Below are 22,309 nucleotides of genomic sequence, written 5' to 3'. Positions count from 1 at the left end.
TTTATGTCTTAAGAAGTATTCTTAACAAAATTCTAACAGCAGCAACTTATCAGTGTATGGAATGGAAAAGGATGCAAAAATCTAACTTTTTAAAATTCTGATTATAAAAATTCATGCATTTTCATTCAAAATGTATTAGGGATGTACAAAAGTCACTTACCTTTTCGCAGGGGAGCTTCGCGGTGGGGGGGAGGCGCTTCGCTTCTCCCCCCGAAGTTCAGGCGAGGGGGGGGAGCCGTCCCGCCTCGCCCGGGCGAAATTCAGGCCGGGGGGGGGAGGCTTCCCGCCTCGCCTGGCTGAAATTCAGGCCCGGGAGAAGCGCCCCGTCTCCCCGGCCGCGAAACAAAGTCTAAAAAAACCCCAACAAACCCGTGATAGGCTACGTAACGATTAACGTAGCCTATCACGGCTAGATTTCCAAAGTCAGCCGTGATAGGCTACGTAAATCATTACGTAACCTATCACGGGTGACTCTGAAAAAAAAAATTAAAAAGCGCATATGCAAATGGCGGCGGCCTATGGGCACCGCCATTTGCGTTCCTTATTTGGTTCCGGTAGTCTACGTAAAGATTTACGTAGACTACCGGGACCAAATAAGGAACGCAAATGGCGGCGCCCATAGGCCGCCGCCATTTGCGTACGCGCTTTTTTTTTTTTTCAAAGACACCCGTGATAGGCTACGTAACAATTAACGTAGCCTATCATGGCTGACTTTGGAAATCTAGCTGTGATAAGCTACGTTAATCGTTACGTAGCCTATCACGGGGTTTTGGGGGTTTTTTTACACTTTGTGATGGCGGCGGCAGCAGCCGGTTGGAAGACCGGCTGCTGCCCTCGCCCCCAACGAAAGGCCGACGAACCGCTGGGACCCGCCGCTGGGAGGGACATTCGCCAAAGGTAAGTCCCATCCCGGAGGGGGCGGGGGGGCAGAGAATTTCACTGCCGATTTCGGGGGGCCGAATGCGTTGGTGCTCAGCCCCCTGAAGATTCGGGGAGAAATTCTCCACCATCCCTAAAATGTACCTAAATGCATGTGGGGTTGTTGTTTTTTAATGAATTGTGGTAAAGAACGAGGCAGGTGAAAAGCTCTGAAACTGAGACTGTTTTGCTTAATACACATTCAGAAATGCCCTACCCGCACGTCCGGCTTGCCTGGCAGTGGTGGGGGGGCATTGCGGGCGGGTGGGGTGAAGAGGCGTCACAGGCTGCTATTGGGCAGCCCTTTGCAACACTCAAGAGGGGAGGGGTCAGAGAGGTTTGTTCTCGATCCACACCCCTCCCCAAGCAGTCTCTCACTCGTGCGGCTCCCTCCCACCCTCCCTTAAGCAGTGTGGGTGACAACCGGTTGCTGTTTTGGGGGGGGCCAAGTAGGAATTTTGGCTCACAGTCCGACTGGCTGGGACTGCACGTCTTTTCGCATACTTCACACTGTTAATGGGGTTGGGTGTGTCCTGTAGGTAATTCTGGTCTAATTCTTCCTCAGCTTAGGTCACATTTCAGTTGGTGGCTAGGACGGGCAAAAAGGAGAATGAACATAGTGATGGTGAGCATTCAGAGGCACGTTATGGTGACAGGTGATGCCTGAGGCCTCCCGAATGGGTTTTGCAGCTTGGTGGGGGGATAAGGGTTGCCTGGGAGACCAACTCACCTCACTCACCCAGGAGCTGTGCAGCCCTGGGAGGAGGTGACAGGGGAAGGTCTACCTCCCCCATAAGGAGCAGTCCGGAGGGGCGGTGAGGCTGACACGCCATCCCTCAGGCTGGGTATGTTTTTGCCCATAAAGGGGCCAGCTAGCTGCTGGTACAAACAGTGCCTGTCCTAGGTTTTCCCCTTTGCAGATATTTCAATAAATGTGGCCCAGTTTCAGTCCAAGCTTTGTTGTCTGTCTCTTCATTACTCCATCTCCACTCGCAATTCATTCACCATTTAGAAGCTGAATTCCTCTCAGAGTCCTGTTTTTTGTAGGTTATACATCAGATGAGAAGCACTGCAAAAGCCACTTTTCTGTGTGGGAACAATGCCTATTGCATTATGTGTGATGCTTGTTTCAGAATGCATTTGTCAAAATATCAGTACTCACTTGTCACACTCAGGTAAATAAATGGACTTGTCTTGTTTTCTCCATTTTTTTCATTGACTGCCTGGACATAGTAACACCCGGCATCTGCTGTTGATGTTGCAAGGATGACCAACCAATTTTCTAGCGTGATGGTTCTATGAGGGATGGGAGAGAGAAAAATGACTATTAAATTAGGACAAGAAGCATTAAGTTGCAAAATATACACAGGCTCTTACGTCTGACAGACTTCTATATGGCATTCAGAAGTCAAATGTCAAATGACCTGCTGCTAAGAAAAAGTGTTAAGCTTCAAATACACACAGGAGCGAGAAACAAGTCCTTGGTCTCCCCCCGCCCTGCTTGTATCGCACCCTTTTAGATTTTTTTTTTTTTATGATTAACGTGACAGAGACTAGAATCCAGAGCGCTATTTTAGGCATGTCCAAGGACCTATGCATGCTCAGTGAGAGCTTTGAGTTGATTAATTTTTTTAACAGAGCTCCATGCTAGATTAGAAATAGCTTTGGAAACTCCCCTTTGATTTCAAAAGCAATTTGCCATTCACCATGAGGGGCTGATGTCTGAGAAACTCAAATCCATATAGACCTAGTTCTGCATTCTTTGCACCCTAACCACAGAAATTGTGAAAGGAGCACTTACACAGCAAGCCACAAGAATCACTTGAGATCTGTAATAGGATCGCCCCAAGATTTTTTTTTTTTTTTTAATCTTTAAACAGCTTCTGGTGTTTTGATTAGAGCAGTTGAGCTGGTCACTGGGTGGTTTAACCCTTTCCCCCACTACATTCTCAGCCTAAATCCCACCAACCAACCCCATCTAATATTTGTTTGTTTGTTACATTTGTATCCCACCTTTTTTCCTTGCAGGGAACCCAAGGCAGCTTACATGGTCCTCCTAATAGCAGTTTAGGGTGAAATAGACACAGTTTGGATGTGGAAAACAGTACTGGGAAAAGGTATTAACCCTTTCCTCCAGCATGGAAATTTTGTCTACAAACAAAAATGGAGGCCCAATGGCTAAGGTAAAAATAAAATAATTGGCAGATCCAATCTCACATCTGCTGCATCTTGTGTAGTTTGCAACATTTACAAACCAAGTTGTAACATTTAATTCTTATAGTTAAGGCCAGTCCTCTCAGTAAATATAATTTCATCACAAAGCTAGTATTAAAGAATTTTTTTATAAAGAGTTAACTTACCCCAGGGGGTGACAGGGGAGGGGGGGGGGAAATGTGTGGAAAGAAACCAAAGGCAACAGAATCTCAGAAGGTAAATATTCTCTATTTGTGGCCTGTGCAGTTATCTCAGTTCCATATACGAAGAGGTGGTGCAAATGGTTAATTAACATGCTCAGCTGAGAAGTCATTCCTGGGGCCGGGGGAGCAAAGCTGTCTCTAATTGACAGCTATAATTGCACTACCTCATAGGTCAGTAGTGGAATCATCTCAAAGGAGTCAGTAAATACCAGAGCCAACATAAGTTTACCCTTTCTTGTAACAAATGCTTCTATAAACTTCCCTTGTAAAATTACTCTAGCCATTTCTGTTCTTGCCTACAATACTAGACAACATTCCACATTTACTCAGCCATCAGCATCCAGTTTAAAATTAAATCTACACCAATCTTGCAGTAGAGATTTCCATACTACCAACACATGTATTTGAAAAGCAGAGTCCAGAGAGGAAGCATGGGGTTGGAGCAAGATCCGTGTCTAACTGGACATGTTAATCTCTTGTCTAGCTGGAAGTTGAGGATACAAAGTCAGAGGAGAAAAGTTAAAGGCCTCAAATGTAAGAGCAGGAGCCGTAAACTGATGTGAAAATTAAAGAGACCCACTGCAGATATTAAATGAGAATGTGGGAAGATTCAGCCAGGGTCTGTTGAAGTAACTCACATGGGGAGAAATGGAAGGAGGGATGTAAGCCATGAAGTCATTGCAGCAACTGAGACATGAATTTACTCAGGCTGCAATCTACATAACATAAAAACAAAAGAAGAGCCATGTTGGATCAGACCAAGGACCTATCTAGTCCAGCATTCTGTTCCTAGAGTGGCCAACCAGATGCCCCAATGGGAAGCCCAAAGGTAGGACATGAGGGCAATAGTGCTCTCCCACTAATGTTCCCCAATGTCTGGCATTCAGTGGTATGCTGCCCCTGATACTGGCATCAATAAACAGCCATCATGACTAGTAGTAGTCATACCAGTTTTAGTTGATCAACGATGATCTATTCATTAAGTTTGCATAGGGGTAAAAAACAAAAAAACAAAAAAGCCCAGTAGTTCTGAAACAAGAAGTATAGGTGCATTCTGTTTAGATGATGCCCATGTGAATTGCAGCAGGCATCATCTTAGAAGAGGCATTCCTCCTGTGCATATGTCAGGGATGGATCATGAGCAGTGCTGTGGAGCAAGACAGGACTGAAGAGCAATCAGGATTGGAGGGCAAACCAAAAAGCAGGACCAAAGAACAAGCCTGGAGTCAGGACCAAAGAGCAAAACTAGAAGCATAAGAGACTCCGGTAGTTTTTGTTACTCAGGCAGAGTTCCACTGAGTCAGGATGCCCTCTTATACTCCTTCCTGTCTAGAAAGAGCCAATGATCAGTCTAGAAGGTTCTTCACTGAGAAGCTGAAGTGGCTTGCCACATGGAACAATGGTCAGCAGTTCCTGACAGTTCCTGACAGTATGAGATGACTAGAGAATGCCTTTTAAGATGATGCTTACTATCTGCCATTTATATAAGCACTTGCATTTTTTTTAAAATAAGAAATTAATCTCTCACTCCATTATTTGGGGTACCTTTTAGTAGGCCCCAAACCCAAAGCGGGATTTGGATGGCGAACCCCGCTTCGGGTCCTCCCCTGAGGCCCCTGCGCAACCCCCCAGCTCTTTACCTGGGCCGCCTCCTCCTCCTGCTCTGCCACAGCCGTCGCCACCGCGCCGCCGCTTTCTCCACCGCCTTCTCCACTGCCACCGCCATGTTCTCCTTGCTGCCGTCGCTGCATTCTCCATCCCCGCCCACCACCTTTACTGCTTTCTCTGTCACCACCGCTGCTGCTGCCTTCTCCATCACCACCACTGCTGCCACCTTCTCCGTTGCCACCTCCTTCATCAGCTCCTGAGGCCTGGATGCATGGCAACTCTTCTTGCAGGGAGTCACCATTTTTAAAATGGCAACTTCCTGGAACTTCCAGCAGGTTGCCATTTTAAAAATGGCAACTCCCTGCAAGAAGAGTCGCTGCGTCCAGGCCTCAGGAGCTGGCGGCAGTGGAGAAGGCAGCAGCAGTGGTGGCAGTGACAGAGAAGGTGGTGAAGGCAGAGGAGAAGGCGGTGGCGGCACAGAAGATGGCGGCGCAGAAGGTAGCAGCAGCAGTGAAGGTGGCGGGCAGTGGCAGCGGTGATGAGAAGGCAGTGCCAGTGGACAAGGTGGCTCAGGTAAGGACCTGGAGGCACCGGGGGGGGGGGCTGAACCTCTGAAGTGCACCGACTGAGTGCTTCGGAGAGCCCCCGACCCGCTCCGGGTCACTTCGTGCCCCCTCCGCTTGGCCTCGGAAGGGGCACAAAATGACCTGAAGCAGCCCGCTTAGACTCAGGCTTTGGGCCGAAGCAGTGCACAGGCCTAATTTTTAGTAGGTTTAAGTTTCAAAAATTGATTAAGCTAACTGATTAATCTGATTGCAGGCCTAGCATATACTAGTACACGGACAAGAGTTTTAGTTACCAGGACAAAGACAAAAAGTTTGTAATACGCAGTTCAGTGATGAAAAATCAGGAGTACTCCCCAAATGTGCCTAAAACAGCTTTCTCAATTGTGGCTCCCATTCCCAGCATGAAAACTAAAGTGCTTGGGAAAAGTACACTTTTTTCCTTGACTGTGATGAGATTGTTTCTGAAATATTACCATAAAGCTCGACAAAGAGATAGTTTTCATTTTCAATTTTACTCGTTTGTTTTTACTCATGCCAATGCCCTAGTTTTCCAACCAAAAGCCTGAATCCAGGTTATTTAGCATATTACGCTTTTGGGAGTAGAAAAGATAAAAGACTGGTTTTAATCTGTCAGTAATTTACCTGTGGCATAAAGAGATAATACTGGTAAAGAAGTGTGATGCATCTAAAAGCAAAAATGTGTCTAATGTAAAAATCAGTATGCCAATGAATATGTCACCACCTTGATTCTTCAGGAAAACAAAGGTGAAGGTGAAATAAACCTCCAAGGATGATTTGAAACAGAGCCTCTGGATCAAATGGAAGGTTGAGAGGAAAAACAAAACAATACCCTCATACAGAGGGAATAATGCTTGCTTCCTGCCAGATGGCACACCTGGCCTCACATACATTACTGAAATAGTAACGGAGCATCAGTCCAATGTAATAATAAATTCTAGTGCTTTTTAACATTAAAACTATGTTAAACACAGCAGGAAAACCAAAGCAGGTAATTCTATCAGGTTGGAAAAGTGATAAGGACAAAAACAGATTAATGGTCTGCATGGGACATACTGGATGTGGTTCTGTAGGACATACGGTTCAAAAGCACAGAGTGCTTTCCATACAGCTAATAGCAATAGGTAGTTTATGTGACAGGTTCTTTCTGACATTGACCAGAGACCTTGTGCTTGAAGAAGGCCGCAATGAGCCTCCCATCCCTTAGTCGTCAGTACTCTGGACAGAGGTGATGGGCAAAAGGCATTCCCAGAGTGAGATTTGCCAGGTTTGTCCACCAGGTTAAGGTGTGAGCAATGTGATCCAGTATTGTAAGTCTGGTCAGGAGTAGCGATCCCATTCCTGGTTTGGAGAATGAGATCGGTCCTGATTGTAATATCCACACCAGTAGCTGGACTGGTATGGATCTGGAGATCAGTACTGAGGAGGTAAGTCTCTTTGTCTAGGTAAAAAATGAGGTCAGAACCAAGAAGACCGCAATGCCGCCTCCAGGCAACTTGGAGCCCTGGATCTTCGGACCCGATCTGACAGAGCTGGATGGGGTGGAAGAGGCAGTGTGTTTCTAAGTTCACCCTCCGAGGCCATGGGGATTGGGTCCAAGACCACTACATGAGGCAGAGTCATAGCTATTGCACATATTGGAGAAGAGGAGGCAGAGGCGCGATGCCCCATTCCTTCTCAGTCTTTTCGGTCACCTTCTTTTAATGTTCTTGGCCGGTACATCAGCAGAAGGTTTCAAGCACTTAGCCTTTTTAGATATTTTTCTTGCCGCTGAAATGGTAACCCAGATAGCTCCCTCCCCCTCAGCTATCGATGGGTGGGGGGAGAAGTCTCGGTCATCACCGCCCCTCCTTTTGTGCTTGTGGAAGGTTGCGGCAGCCTGCTCATGAGGCACTCGCGCTTTAGGCATGTCTACCGCCTGGAGGGCTCGTTGCCAAAGAACAGCCTTTAGTTGGTCTGCCCGATACTTATGTGCCTGATTAGAGAGCAATTGGCAATGATGACAGGATTCCTTGTGGGATTCACCGAAACAAATTAGGCAAAGTGAGTCAACGTCCGAGGAGGGCACTTTACTGCCACAAGCCATACATTTTCTAAAAGGGGCCTTTTAGGCCATAAGCTGCTGGGATGCCACCGTTGCTGAAGGAGCAATGCCTATACTGGCCTCCTCTGTCTTTCCAACAGTTTTTAAAAATATTTTGTTCTTTAAAAAAAAAATGTTTTAGCACAACCAAAAAGGGAAACAGAAACAGCACAGAGTCATTAAAAGCTTAGTGTTGATGAAAAAAACAGTCAGAGAAACTCCCAGCGAGGTAACAGAAAAGGTGGTTGAAAAGGAACTGAGGAGAAAGGCGGGAACCCACACAGAATATACTGCAGATGGTAGGGGAGAGGTTCCTGCCAAAGCACTGCTCAGCTTTAGAAGTTTCCTGAATGAGTCTCCATGCAGGCGCAAAGCCCATATGTGTGAATGCACAGAGACCACGAAGAGGAACCATAAGACTTCCTACTACCCCCAAAGATGAGGATGCTCATTCAGAGAGAAACATCTGACATTTTTCCCAGGAAGATGCCCAGCTTTAGGCAGTATCTTAAGAATTTTGTATAAAATAAGAAAAGAGGTTGTGTCCAATCTTGTCCATTCACCTGCAGAATAGGCACCACAGGCAGAACAATGTCCCCCTACCACCCTGCAGCCTCCTGTACCCCACCTCCAGAGCATGTCTGCAGGGCACTCAAGGCACTGCAGGGGGAGGAAAGCAAGGGGAAGCTCCACTAGATTTAACCCAAGAATTCTCAAATAATGGGTCTTTAGAGGACTGATCCCCCTCCCCACGGCCTGCCACAGCTACTACTAGATTTTATATAAATGTGCAGGACAGAAGTCAGAGAAAGTTACTTACATTTCTTTCCCATAATTCAATTCTAGAAGAAGTGGGGAGTTCAGAGTTGCATTACTGTTGATTTCCCCCCCACACACCCCTTTTTAATCCAAGAGACCAACTTCTGAAGAATTAAACATTCACTAGCTTTTTAGTGACTAGACTGCATGATAAACAGATAATGCTGGATTACTGTATCATAGCAGAATAAACTCCAAACCATAGCATAACCTGATTTTAGCCTATAAATATGACAGAGCCATCTGCTTAGGAGCCAAAGTGCATACTTTTTTATGTGAAAAAAACCCTAGATAAAGCCCCTTTTCCAGGGGTGCCCCACAGCTAATACAGACATCATCAAGCTGCTCTTTTTGCAATACTAAATGCCAGTGAGAGAGAGAGAAAACGTCTTTGTGCCCTATAAAAACTTCAGTTTATATCATATTTAACTGGAGCTGAACCTTCTACATGAGGACTTAAGCTACTCAGTGAGAGTGATTTTACTAAGAAATGAGGCGATTATGGGGCAACGACAATGTAATTACTCAGGGATTCCCAAAAGGATTGTCATCAGTTGGCAAGGTCTTTCTGACATGAGCTTGTCACAAAATATACTAGGCACGCTTTTGTAACTATTCATGACATTTTCATGTTAATATTTTCCCCTTAGAGTCTTTTTTTTATTATTTACGCAAGTCCAGTACTGCTTTGTGTCATGCTATCCCTTGTAGAGCACTTGGTTTTAACTATGGTCCAGGGAACAGTCAGATGCTTATCAAGAGTCATTGAAGGAGAAAATGAGTAATGGTAGTCAAGCTTCTCTGAAAGACAGCTTGCACACTTTTACTACCAGTCCTCTGCAGCGTGATGGGTGCAGGCCTGGCCCTACCATTAGGTGATGTGAGGCAGCTACCTCATGTAGCAGATGCTGGGAGGTAGAGAGCAAGGGTGAGGTACTGGAGAACAGAGCTGTATGTACTATATGGCCTGCACTGCACCCCTAATCTAGTCTGCTGCACTCAGGTGCGGTGGTTGACACTGTCCCACAGCAAAACGTCTTGGACTGGCCCTGGCTGGGTGTATTCCTGGCCATCCTTTTCATTCATGGAAGAGAGCAGAGAGAGGGAGACAGGCAAAAGCCCACCTCAGGCCCTGCTCCAGCTGTACTTTCCCTTCCCCCCACAGGGCCATTACCACTAGCAGCCCTGTGGGGAAGATTCCAGGAGAGGAAGAGCGACAGGCAGAAAAATATCACCTCAGGCCCTGCTCCAGGTGGACCATCCTGCCCTTCCTTCACAGGGATTTCTACCATCAACTCTCCTGAGGAACTGACTCTTATGTGTTGCTGTTTCTAATATTATTGTTTCACTTGTAAGCTGCCTTGGTAAGATTTTATCCTAAAGGAAGGATAAAAATAATTGCAATAAATGCATAAATCACACAGCCACCTTGGCAATCCACAGACATGCAAATGTGGGAAGAGTTCCCCTCCTGGATAGTACGACATTTGAAAATGACTGATATAAAGTAATACTAGTCAGCTGTTTCAGGAACCACAATACAAAATACATCATGGTCTTTGTGGCAGTTAGGGCTGCCTGGTTCCCCTTATTTTACAGAATAACTTATATTCCACTCCAGCTCCACAGAATAGAATAGAATGGTTCCTCGTGTCATATAGCAGTGAGCACTTCTGAAGGATAAAGGCAGGATTATGGTGGCCTTTCCTTCTCCAGCTGCATTTCTCAACTTGATAAGAAGAAAACACTTGATCTTTTCCAAAATGCTATCATTTGATAGGCTACATGGGACCCAATCACCACCACTTATGCAGCCATATGATTTTGCATAGGGGCATCCCTCTTTAACAGAGGCAAGTGAATTTTAATTTTTTAACTCCCATGCGAGTAAAATGGCAGCTCCCAATTCAGAAAGGGCTGCCCATGTTCCAGTTGTGTGTGTGTGTGTGTGTGCCCGTGTGTGTGTGCCCAGCTGCACACAGACTTGCATCATAAATAGCCATTATGGCCAGTGTTTCAGAAGGCAAGTGGTTAGATTTTTCAAAATGGTAAGAAGATACAGGAGATATAACTTTTCAAAGGCTACTGCTTCAAGCTTTTTTCAAATCAGGTGGTTCAAGTGGTGTATCTAAATCTGAAACAAGTGATGAGAGAACTCTCAGTTCAATTTGCAATTGGCTCAGTAATTACAAGCTCGCTTAGTGAGCATCTGGGGGAAAAAACTCATCCCTTTTCTGAGAGCTCTCTCCTGGCTTGTAAGAGTGATATGTACACGCTCATGGTACATATACCTACTTGTATTTCCCCCTGGAAACTGTAGCTCCAGGCATCACACACAGCCAAGAACCACTCAGAAACTGAACCACCAACTCCCTGTTGAACAAGTACAAAGGAAAGTTTACATCTGGATGGGAATAACCACCACATGAAAGGTTTGCAAGAAACAAGAGAAGTGACTCAAATAGAGAGCAGATGCCATCCAAAAGGCTTCTTGGTAAACTGCTCTGATCACACAGATTCACAGCAATTAACAGATTTCATCCAGAGTAAGGGGTTAAATATTTGAAAAATTCTGTGCCTGTACCTGCAATGCAGCTTATCCAGCCCAACTACTGACCATGTATGTGCAGAATCTCATTTTCCATACCAAGCCAGCGAACAACTTCGGAGGAAAATGATGCTCAAGTCATAATTCAGTTAAACATTGTGACTTTATCAGAGTTGTATTCTGACCGAGATAATTATGATTTTTGTGGCATCTTCAATTCAAATACATATCTGTTCTCTTTAAAAGTTCAGGAAAAGATGCTTTTAATCATTATCCCACTATCTGCTGACTTTTAATTGAAAACATAGGGGAAAATCCAGCCCAAATCAAATATTTTAGGGGTCTCATTGAGTTCAGTGGGAAGATTTGCTTAAATTAAAACCAAATGGGGAGCTTGCTATTGAAATCAAGGGGACTTAAAAATGCTTAACTTTGTCTGGATTGTCCTGGTGATTTCAATCTTCACTTTCAGAACCCACTATGGGACTGCTCTAAATTTCCCCAAACACGCAATCATCCATTATGAACTCAAATTTTCCTGACAGCCATCTTCCACTGGGACTGTCAACCTGGAGAGATGTTTGCAACAATGCTGCTCTTTGGCATTCATCCATCAGTGCAAAACTGGAACAGAAGCATGGCTCATTGTCAAATCTAGAATTCAACCTTAGTGGGAAAGCACAGTGACCAGGAATTCTTGACCTTTTAGTCCAAAAATGAGAGAGGAGAGAGACAACCAAAAATAAGCCAAGCAAGAGTTATCTGGAGAGAGCAAGGCAAAATAAATGATGTCTGGTCTTAGGCATGGCAAGGTTGGGACAGGAGTAAGCAACTCAAGAATGCAACTGTAGACCTATTTACCACACAAAAATGTAAAGGATCAATGTTCAACCACATTTTTACATGTGACATGTGGACCCAATGAACAGATATGCAAAATTACTAAAGTACAACTTAGTATGGTTTCTGCAAAGCTCAGTTGTTTACTGTCAGGTTGGAGCCTTCTGTTCTAGAGAACGGGGAAAAGGGGGGGGAGGGGAGGCCAATTCCAAGATGTTTATTTTATTATTACAACTATATCCCACTTTTCTTCCAGGGAACACAAGGAGGCATACATAGGGGTTCCAGGTGGGCTCCCATCCCGGCACTAACCAAACTCAGTTTAGTTGGTAGAATGGCTGCTGCATCATGTGCCTTCAAACCATGCCCTGGGACCTAAAATGAGGACTGGAAGGATGAGCAAGAAACTGGAAGATGAAATTCAATGTTGACAACTGGAACTATGCACACTGAAGCTCTCTAAACAAGAATGGACTGCATCATAGAAGAAATTTTGCCCTTACTACTATCATGGCGGTATAAGGGTCTAATACAAGATTGAAAGCTTGACAGATGTATAGTCTAATGGAGGAGCAGACAACCAGTTTGATCTCGTAATTGCAGATGCCTCCTCTGCTCTTATATAAGTCAACAGAGTAGTGAAATTGACTAGACCAGCTTGCAAGTTATTTCTGATCTAGTGGAGTTGATGCCAAGGGAAACTTTGCACTTCTTTAAAGGGCTGGGAGAAAATCTGTCTGCAGTCTTTAACCCAGGCCCAGAACTGCCCCAGACTTGCTCAGGTTCATCAGTGTTGCTGTGTCATGTGCCTTCAGACATGACTTTTGTAGTATGCATTACCCAGCAGGTATTCCATTCTCTATGGACATAGCGAGGGCTCAAACATAATTTTTCGGGGCCCAGTACAAACTGGAATAGGGAGGAAAGTAATAACCCTCCCTTCCCCATGTGGGGGCCCTTATAAACATCAGACCTCTCCCCAAACCGTATCCTTAAAAAAAATTAGCTGCTAGCTATGTTTTTAAATTAATGCCGTTTGGTTGCTAGCTCAACCGCACAAGCGCACTCTGTGTTCTAGAGAAGCGACACTGTTGAGAACGTTGCTTGTTCTGCTCTAACACTGCTTTTGATTGGTTCCAGAGGGACACTGAGTGCATAGATACAGGGAAACAACTTTCCACAAATATCCTCAAGAATGATCTGCAATTTAGCCTCATTTTTTCCTCTCGTAGTAATGGAGTTGCAGCCTGGTCTGCCCCCCTCCCTGGGTTTCCAAGCCCTGGTATAGGGCATGCTTGCCCCGCACCTGCTACCTGCACCTGAGCTCTGGACATATCTAGCAGTCACTGGAGAGAAGAACAGCAAGAATATATAAGGAGTGTTTATACACAATCTGGCTACTGAAACCATTTCCAAATTGCTGGTTTACAGCAGCCTGTATTAAAGAATAGCACAAAGGCGATTTGTATTTGGAGTTTAGGTGACCAGTATTCAAATACAAATAATTGTGAGATCATTTTCTCCCTCTGCAGTGGCATTCTTTCTTCACACAGAATCTTTCTCCATTATTATTAGTAAAGAATCTCTTATGTTATTAAAACAGGACCTGAAATAGCTTTCAGATATATGATGAGAGCCTGCTATGCTTTGGATATATTCACATTTTATTGAGCCCTCTGTGGAAGTGATTGATGTTTTCTTTCCCTACTGTTACACTGGCAGGCCCACTTCAAAATCTGCACTGAAAAAAAGCAAATTAGCAATGAAGAGCACCCCCTTTGCTATAGGGCAACCTAGTGAGCAGATGGTGAATTAGGTGACAATGACAGAGATGAATTTTTAATGACAGAGCAATTGTTTTAGTCCATAAATTGAGAAAAGCTTTAACACTGCCAACCTTGCTTATCCCACTGCTGTTTCTATTGCTGCATTTGAACACATTACTGTTGCATGTGCTTCTTAGTTCTGATATGAAAAGTGTATTTGTTATCTTAGAGTTGAAGGCAAAATCGAGTTGTTTCAGTTCTGTAGTCCTAATGACTCGACAAGGTAAAGTGTAGCACAGTGTGTAAAATAGCTAGTTGGATGGGGGGGGGGGATGAACTCAGATCTTTTGACCAGACCTTCCATTTCCATTTGGCTTGACCTAATATCCTCTCTGTCAAATCCCTGCTTAATTATGAATATAACTGCAGTACTGGATCAGGGATGGCCAATTAACGGCCTGAGATAACTCTATCAAATCTGAATCAAGACTATAGTTAAAATGTTTCACAGTTTCACTCAAAAGACCAATTTTTCAACACTTTTCCTCTTTCTTGTAAGAGGTCAGTGTGTATGGCAAAACATTTCTAGTCCCTGGGCAGAGTATTCTCTCTGGAGAATACTGGCCTTCCTGGAGAATAGAGTTTGACCATCCCTCCTTTAGAATACTATCACAGAAGAGAAGACTACAGAGTCCACTTAAAAGATGACATTCTCAGGAAATCACAAGGGAATTTCCACTCCCTCCAGATCCTAGCAGCATTTATCTGTCAAACCAAACAAATTCCACCCCTTTGCTTGATGGCACCTGTCCCTGTTAGAAATAAAAGGAAAACAAGACAATTACAGCTGTTTTCCACAATGGATACCATCCACACAGGGCTATAGGATGAGAAAAACTGTGTTCAGAGGTACCGTAAAGTTGCCTTCCATCTTCTAGGAGACAAAGAAGCACCCAAAGTTGTAGGTCATCAGGACTGGACTGGAGACAGAAAACATCCAACCTGCCCCAAGTTTAAAAGTCCTTCATGCACAGTTCTGCTTGGGAGGAGGAGTCAATATTCACTCAAGTCAATTTCCTCTGACACTATCATAGTTTAAAATTGGTTGTGTTCTGTTGGCTAATTTTATAATCAAAGCTTTTTCCTAATCCATTTGACTCACTTTGTGCTGTATGTTAAAAGCTGCAAACAAGAGAATAATTATCAGCCCCCTTCTCCATTCTTTACATGGGGGGGGGCATAGTGTAATCATGCTACTGGTACTAGATCAGGGCTAGCAAAAATGTTTCAGAGTTTTGGCTCATGCTGAAACCCTAGAGACACACGTGCAATATTTTATTAGTTTTTCTATTTACTTGGGAGTCAAATGGCACTTCCAAGTGAAGTTTTTATTGCACAATCACCCTGCCTCATTCATGGAACTTTACTGGGAGGGGTGGTGGTGTCCTGATTATGACATCTTTTATTTTTAACTCTCCCATATTTTCCCGACACTTCTTCCACCTTTACCTTTATCAAAGAAAATCTGTTAAGGGCCGAAAACGGAATAACTACACAATGTATTTTGGTTAGTAGTGCTAGGAATTAGGAATGGATGGATGTCAGTTTTGCGCTCTCCTACATTCAGACTTTCTAAATCTCAATTTCTTTCCATCCCTAATATGAAGAATTTTTGATTTTTTTTTTAAATTTAAAACCAACCAAAACAAAATTTCCACCCATCTACATCAACACAGGTATAGCTATTCCCAGCATGGGGTAGAATACAACAGGGTGCTAACACAGCTGCTGATTCCTTTCTGCCCTCCTGTTTCCTGTTCTCAATTGGTGAGTCCTGTCAATTCCACTCTGCAAGCAGGACCCTTTGCTTATGCAAGAGAGATTTAGCACTTCCTAGAGGAAGCCCAGAAATAAGTGGAAACGGATGCAGGTTGGTGGAACTCCCTTATCAAAGCACTGCTGACCTGTCTCCTTCCAGAGACAGCGTTTCCACTCGTTTCAGTTGCCCTGGAAACACTAAATAGCCATTGTGCAAGTGATGGGAGCTGCTTGCACAACGGAATTGGTGAGCCCAATTAAGGGCAAAAAATGGGGTAAGAGAATTGGCAAGGGCATAAGCATCCCATTGGATTCTGTCCATGGAGAGCATCATATTGTATCTGCCTGCAATATAGCTCATCAAGAAAAGGAGACTGCCAGAAAAAAGAGGTAGCAACCCTAATTCAGCACCGCAAACATGGCTGAATGCAAAGGGATTCAAACCCATACTTTGAAGAATGAAGCACTGACCAATCTGTCAGTTTCAGTTTATCCCACATTTGATATTTTAAAAATCTCAAGTTCTCAAGACTAAACAAGATTATTTTCACACATACATGTACAATGCTGTATGTGTATACTTTCACCTTTTTAAACAGCATGTTTATTGCCTTTGATAAGGGTTGGATGCAAACAGTATTCAATTAAATGTCTCTCTTGCAATTTACATTGCTGTAATGAGGCATCAAGACAATGCAACATTTGATGTACCAATTGCTGTGTTACTTGGCGTGGTCACATGCATCAGCTTTCATTTGTTAGTTGTCTTCATATTACCCTTCAATTATATTCCAAGAATAAAGGAATTAAAATATAAATACAAAAAATAAAATGCCTGCCCCTCCATTGATTGTCAAAGGGTACAACCTGAAGTGATCCAAAAATCCCCGATAAGGGATCTCCCACATTTAAAAAATCGATATCAGGATCTTCCACATTTTCTTGATTAAAATAATCTCCCCAAAGTTGCTATTTTTCCTCACAAGGAAAACAAGCTTTGGGATGTAGTGGTTTTAACTGGGAAAATGTCAGCACTTTGTAGGGATGTCAGAGAAATCCTCAATGGAATCAAATGAGTTTGAATGTCTAGGAATCCAACCCACAGATTCCACAGTAGACCAGCTTTTTCCAAGTCACACAATCCCACATACTTGTGGGCCATTTCCCCCCCAGGAATTGTACACAAATTTAGTTGTACAAAAATAGAGAAGTTGCTGGAAAATATGGTAATATATACTACATTAAAAAAGCAACATTTTCTACACCTAATCTCTCTTCAACCTCTGCTGTGTAGCAAATTTTTGTGTGTGTGCTCTGTGCACTCATTGTACACTAAGCTTATAAAAATGTTATGTGCCATTGAAAATTCCATAAATTGTGGCAGACTCTTTTGCAGACTTTTCCAAAGGGGAGAAAATCCAAATATGTCAATGAGTGGATGACTGAGTGAAAGACACCTGACAAACCACAAAACACAGAAGGAACGGATTTAACAAAATCTTTACATCCCTAGGACTGTGGCCCCAATTTGGGTGTCCCTAGTAGTTGTTACTAATCTTAAAAAACAGAGGAAGATCCCGGTCACGGCTCTTCAGTGTCACAACTTATACGGCAGAAGGCATTTTATTTTAGGAGTATATACCAGTGATTAAACAGTTAAAACTTTGTGAAGAACTAGAAAGTTGTGAAAAAAAATATCTCCCTTCTAAGTATTAGTATTAGTACTATTATAGTTTAATTTCCCCTACTTCTGCCTAATGCCTTTTTGTATGCCTGTCAGACATTCTGTTATGACTGCAGGGAATAGACAACTGCTACTTGCCTGTTCGTTTTCAATTCCTTTAATAGCACTTGGATTACACACAGTGGGTGGGTGGGTATTTCTGTTTCAAACACTAGTTTTCTCAACAAACCTTTGAGTTGGAATACATTACAAATTACAATCCCCATGTCCCTTGAATTCACACATTTTGCATGAAATGTAGACACATACTGTAATGGGCATGTTTATCTTTGTCTCCAAATAATCATGTCTTCCCTGAAATGTTTTCTCCATGTTATTTTCAAGTTCGTCAATCAATTCCATATATCTTGAATACAACAACTGGAATGTCTTAAACCATAAATATACACAGCTAAGCAGAAGTGTAACTAAATAAATAAGATTTTAAGACTAATTTATAACATGCAGACTTCAAATCCGAACACCAAGATCCATAAAAGTGTTACTCATGATAAAAGTAAGGCACCAGATCATTAAGCGTGCAATCCTATGCATGTTTAAACAGAAAAAAAAGTCCTATAACTCCTGCCATTTCCCAGCCAGCATGGGAGTTATGCTGGGAGTTATAGGACTTTTTTTTCTGTCTAAACATGAATAGGATTGCATCCTAAAAAAGTAAACTTCAGCCCCATAGCATTCTTACCCTCAAGTCAGTGGAAGGCATAATCTAGCATCCACAAGTATTTTCTCTTTCAACAGTATCACCCTGACAAAAACAGAATAATAAGAGGCATCCAAGAAATGTTTCATGTTATAGCCAAAGTCTTTAAGGGAATGATGGGGAAACTGTGGCCCTCCAGGTATCAGACTTTGGCCACCGTCACATGTTGGTTTTTTAGTGTGATCATTCTTCTTTACCCACAGGTTTTCGCGGGTGCTTTAAATGGCGCTGCTACTCTTCTGCTGCTGTCTCGCATCTTCCCTTCCCTCTTCCCGTGTTATCTGAGAAGCCAGCATTTTCTGTGCTTGTGACTGAAATCACCATTTCCTCCCAGTGTATTTCCACTTCAGTGCTTTGTCCCACTTTGTGTGGACATGTGCTGGGGGGTGTTGCTGGGCAGTGTTGAACAACTTTGTCATGTCAACAAATTGGTGGTACGGTGGGGGCAGGTCACTGACCACACTTCCAGTGACCGTTTCTGCCTCTCTCCCATTCCACTACGGGCACTGCTGCACATTCATCACTGTTTACTTTGGAGGTGTGCTGTACTGGTGCTTTGGTCTACAGGACTTGTACTGCCCTCACACCAATGGCTGAGACGGTGGCTGCTGCTGCTCCTCCACCTGAGGCATCTCCTGGCAATTCCAGGAAGCTCTCCACCTGCTGGAAATCTGGGGTGAGAGCAAAATTCAGGAGCAGCCGCTGGAACATGGACTCATTTGAATATATTGTGGGTGAGATGGTCACATGTGGTCACAACTGCACCGCCTTGGAGTGCAGGTCCAAGACAAAGGTGATGCGGCTTGAGTACAAGCGTGTTGTGCATTCCAGTCATTTCCATTCCCCGGGTCACTATCATTGAATGGTTATATGTATTGGGGGGTGGGGTTGCATTCTTGTCTTCAATCGTATACACACTTACCTGAGAGTAAGTCTCATAGACATCAGTAGGACTTACTTTTGAGTAGACATGCACAGACTTGAGCTGTAAAGTGGTTAACCATCCCAAATGCTTCTCTGAGATCCCCCTGAACACAGCAGTGCTTACTTCTGAGTAAATTCATTGGCTGTAATGCTGTACTTGTTTTTTAAAGGGCACAGGGACAACTTCTCTTTCTCCACAAACCTTGTGCTTTACTGCTACAAACTGTTTAGAGGCCAGTGTCAGTTCTAACTGCAACAGGAAGAAAATCTACATTAAAAGATGGAGTTTTTCAGAATTGACTTGTAGATCGTATTGTGAAGTGGAACTGAGGCTATGGCTTCATAAATACACCTGACCCTTTCCTTTCATGGGAGTGTCATTGAAATCTGTGTCACTTGCTTCTGAGTAGGCATGCATAGGAGTGCACTGTAAGGCTACTTAGAGTAGCTGTCTTAAGGTCTCCCATCCCCTTCAATGCATTTACTTGGAACCTTCCCCTCCCATTGACTTTACCGACTGCTTCTTCTCCCTTTTGCTCACCAGTTTGAGGGTTTTTTTTCTTCTCAGGCTGCATGGGAGAGTCTCTCAGCCATGTAGGTGAAAGGCTTGACAGTTAGGATTGCAATGGGTATTAAAAGTGCCTTTTCTTCTCCCCTGAATAAATTCATCATGCAGAGCTTGGAATGGTCATTTTTAATGGTTTCCATTTTGGGTGTGGAGTTTAGATAAGGCAGTAATGCTGAAGTGGTTTTCTATAGGGTTCCCTCCCACCTACAGCAAATCACCATAATTTCTGCCACAAGGTCTTCTGAGTGGCAATGGAAGAAAGTGGGGCAGACAACTGCACAGGGGTGGCATGTACATGCATACAGACATTGAATGGACTTGCACTCATGCCTGTAAAAACATCTAGAGGTTTGGGAAGCCAGCCAGCCACTATCTGTTCTTCTAGCCCACCTTGCGGGGTCATTAGCAAGCCAGAATAAGGGGAAAGAGCAACAACAGCATGGGGTGGCAGGGAGCAAGCCAGGTCTAATGAAGAAGATGTCCCCATGAAGTGGTCACCTGGTTGAGGGGTGTGTGCTAGGAATGGCTTGGTGCATTGACTGTATACAGATCCATTTGTAGATTTCTTACTTCTGTAGTTGGGAACCCAGAAATCGGTATACCCTTCAAACTCAATAGTGCAATTAAATACTGCATTTAATTCCATCACACACTGACATATTTAGCAGAAGTCTACCAGCACAGAAACCTCATCAGCTGCTATTGCAGCAGTTGGGGTAAGCCACCGAGAAGACTCTCCCTCCCTTGCCACAAAGTTAGAGGAAGGAGGGGGGCAGTAAACCTTGCACACTGCAAGTAAGCTCATCCTTCAAGAACCTGATTGCAAATGTTTCCCCTGTGTCCATGCTGACCAATGGGAGGGCTAGCGGAAGAGGTCAGTTCCGTTAGCCCACTAACCCTGTCGCTAGAAGGGCTTCCGACTTCCTTCCTACTGTGGAGGAGAGGAGGGACAGGTGGAGCCATCAATCATGTTACAGGAACCAATGATCAGTGGAGGGGAGGGGGCACGGGACCAAAAGCCACCTTCTGTCCTGATTTTTCCCTGCAGCTCTGCCCAGGCATGAAAAGGTATAGAGCGGAGGGAAGCACTATGAGAGATGCCTGTATACAGGGCCAGTCTAAATCCCAGGAAGGATCTGGAATCAAAAGGACCAGTTTGTAGTGGAATAAAATGCCAGGTGTGAAGAGAGCCTATAACTCCCTCACTACTGGCCATGCTGGCTGGGGCTGATAGGAGCTATAGTCCAATAACTGCTGGACAGTTAGAAGTTTCCCACCCCTGCTGTAAGGCAGATAACAGCAATATCCATCCTTAAAGGCGGCCTAGAAATAATTTTAGATCTATAGATAAATTATACAGCTTTTAGAATATTTCTGAGCCTCTCTCATCTCACACAGAGGTAGCCTTTTCTCTAATGTGCCTTTGCAATGTGCACTTTGAGGAGCATAAAGTACTATTGTTTGGGGAATGATATTTATCATGTTTGTAACTTGCCCATCTCCAAAAACTGAGTGCAGTGTACATGGGGACTATGCCATGTTATTGTACTGTACACGTTATAATTTTTAATGTTTTTAATCTTTGTAAACTGCCCAGAGAGCTTCGGCCATTGGGCGATATAGAAATGTAATAAATAAATAAATAAATGTTATCCTCATAACAACTCAGAGGTTAGTCAATGAGATTTTCCAGAGACCACCCAGGGAGACCCCTGGTTGAGCATAGTTGCAAGACTCCCTGGTAAAAGTGTGTGCCACTATCTGCATAACGCTCAATTTCTGCAGCTTCTGGGTGCAGCATCAGCCTGAGCTTGCCACTATGGGAAATATAGTGGGAGTTTGCCTTTCAGCACAGTTTCCCCAACTTTTCTGTGCTCTGCCACAAGGCACTTTTTCTTTTAAAGGGAAGTGCAAGAAACCTGAGGATTTTGTTGAGTCCTTGCAATTTTAGTCCTAAAGTCTTAATCATTTTTATCCAATATCCTGTCAAATACATCTCCTCAGGAGCTTCTGGGAATGAGAGCATGCCATCCTCAAATAGCACTTATGAAGAGATGTTGAGAGAAAGGTTTTCCAGTGCTCCTTTTGCTTTGGATATTTTACTGGACAATTTTCCTCTCCTGTCAGAACTTTCTCCCTTTGGTTGTGTGTGTGTGTGTGTGTGTGTGTGAGAGAGAGAGAGAGAGAGGATTTGGGTAAAGGGAGAAGTGGAGTAGAAAGTCTTTTGCCCAACATCTTAGCCCCCATACACTATTTAAGTGGGCCTAATTACATGAAACTGAAATAGATGCATATCCCCTGTTTACCCTTGCCTCTGTCTCTGTATCTCTCCCTTTATTCTGTTGTTTCCCTTGTGGTGAAATTTGAATTGCAAGTTCCTTAGGGCAAGGATCTGTCCTCTGGTACACTATAAAGTGCTATGCAATATAAATAATATAGCTGCAATATTTGTTCCCCAATTACATCACAAGGGATAAGACTCAGTCCCATCATTGAACAAAAGGCACCGAGAGTGAGCGTCTATGGAACATGCCCGTTCTCTGCAACTGTTTATGTACAGCTGCTGCCTCAAATTTATAATAAGTCTCTATTAAATAGAAAGCCAGTCTAGGATCAATCAATCAAACATCCATCTACCTACAATATTCTGGTTATAAAATATAATGATATGGTACATTTCAAAGATCATTAGCTGCAGATTTCTATAGGCTCAAGATAATGTAAAATGGAAGTAGAAATAACACCTATCAATTAAAATACAACGAGGATAATACAAAGATATTCACATGAGTTAGGGCACCAAGAAACTATTTAAAATCTTAATAAGCAAATATTAGAAGATGCTTTGCAATGTTAAGTAAATAAGCAACACTTTTAGGAAGGTATTTTTGAATATTATTTTAGTTAAATCTGATATCCTATTCTATGGTATCAGAGCTGGATTTCCAAATAAGCAGTTTGATAACATTATC

The 22,309-nt window shown here is 43.5% G+C and overlaps 1 protein-coding gene across 3 annotated transcripts in view; it reads right to left on the bottom strand.

Moving 5' to 3' along the window:
• The window catches only part of SDK1 (sidekick cell adhesion molecule 1), an 851,863-nt gene that overhangs the window by 470,922 nt on the left and 358,632 nt on the right, over positions 1–22,309 (bottom strand). For all 3 annotated transcript variants that reach the window (XM_084818282.1, XM_084818285.1, XM_084818283.1), the window contains exon 5: positions 2,081–2,214. In XM_084818282.1, the coding sequence (XP_084674408.1) occupies positions 2,081–2,214 (134 nt within the window). The remainder of the gene's footprint in view (positions 1–2,080; positions 2,215–22,309) is intronic.

This window comes from Heloderma suspectum, chromosome 12 (assembly GCF_057233095.1).
Source record: "Heloderma suspectum isolate Gila_16-S chromosome 12, 16-S_ref, whole genome shotgun sequence".
NCBI classification, from domain to species: domain Eukaryota; kingdom Metazoa; phylum Chordata; class Lepidosauria; order Squamata; family Helodermatidae; genus Heloderma; species Heloderma suspectum.
This window is presented reverse-complemented; position numbering and strand designations above follow the sequence as displayed.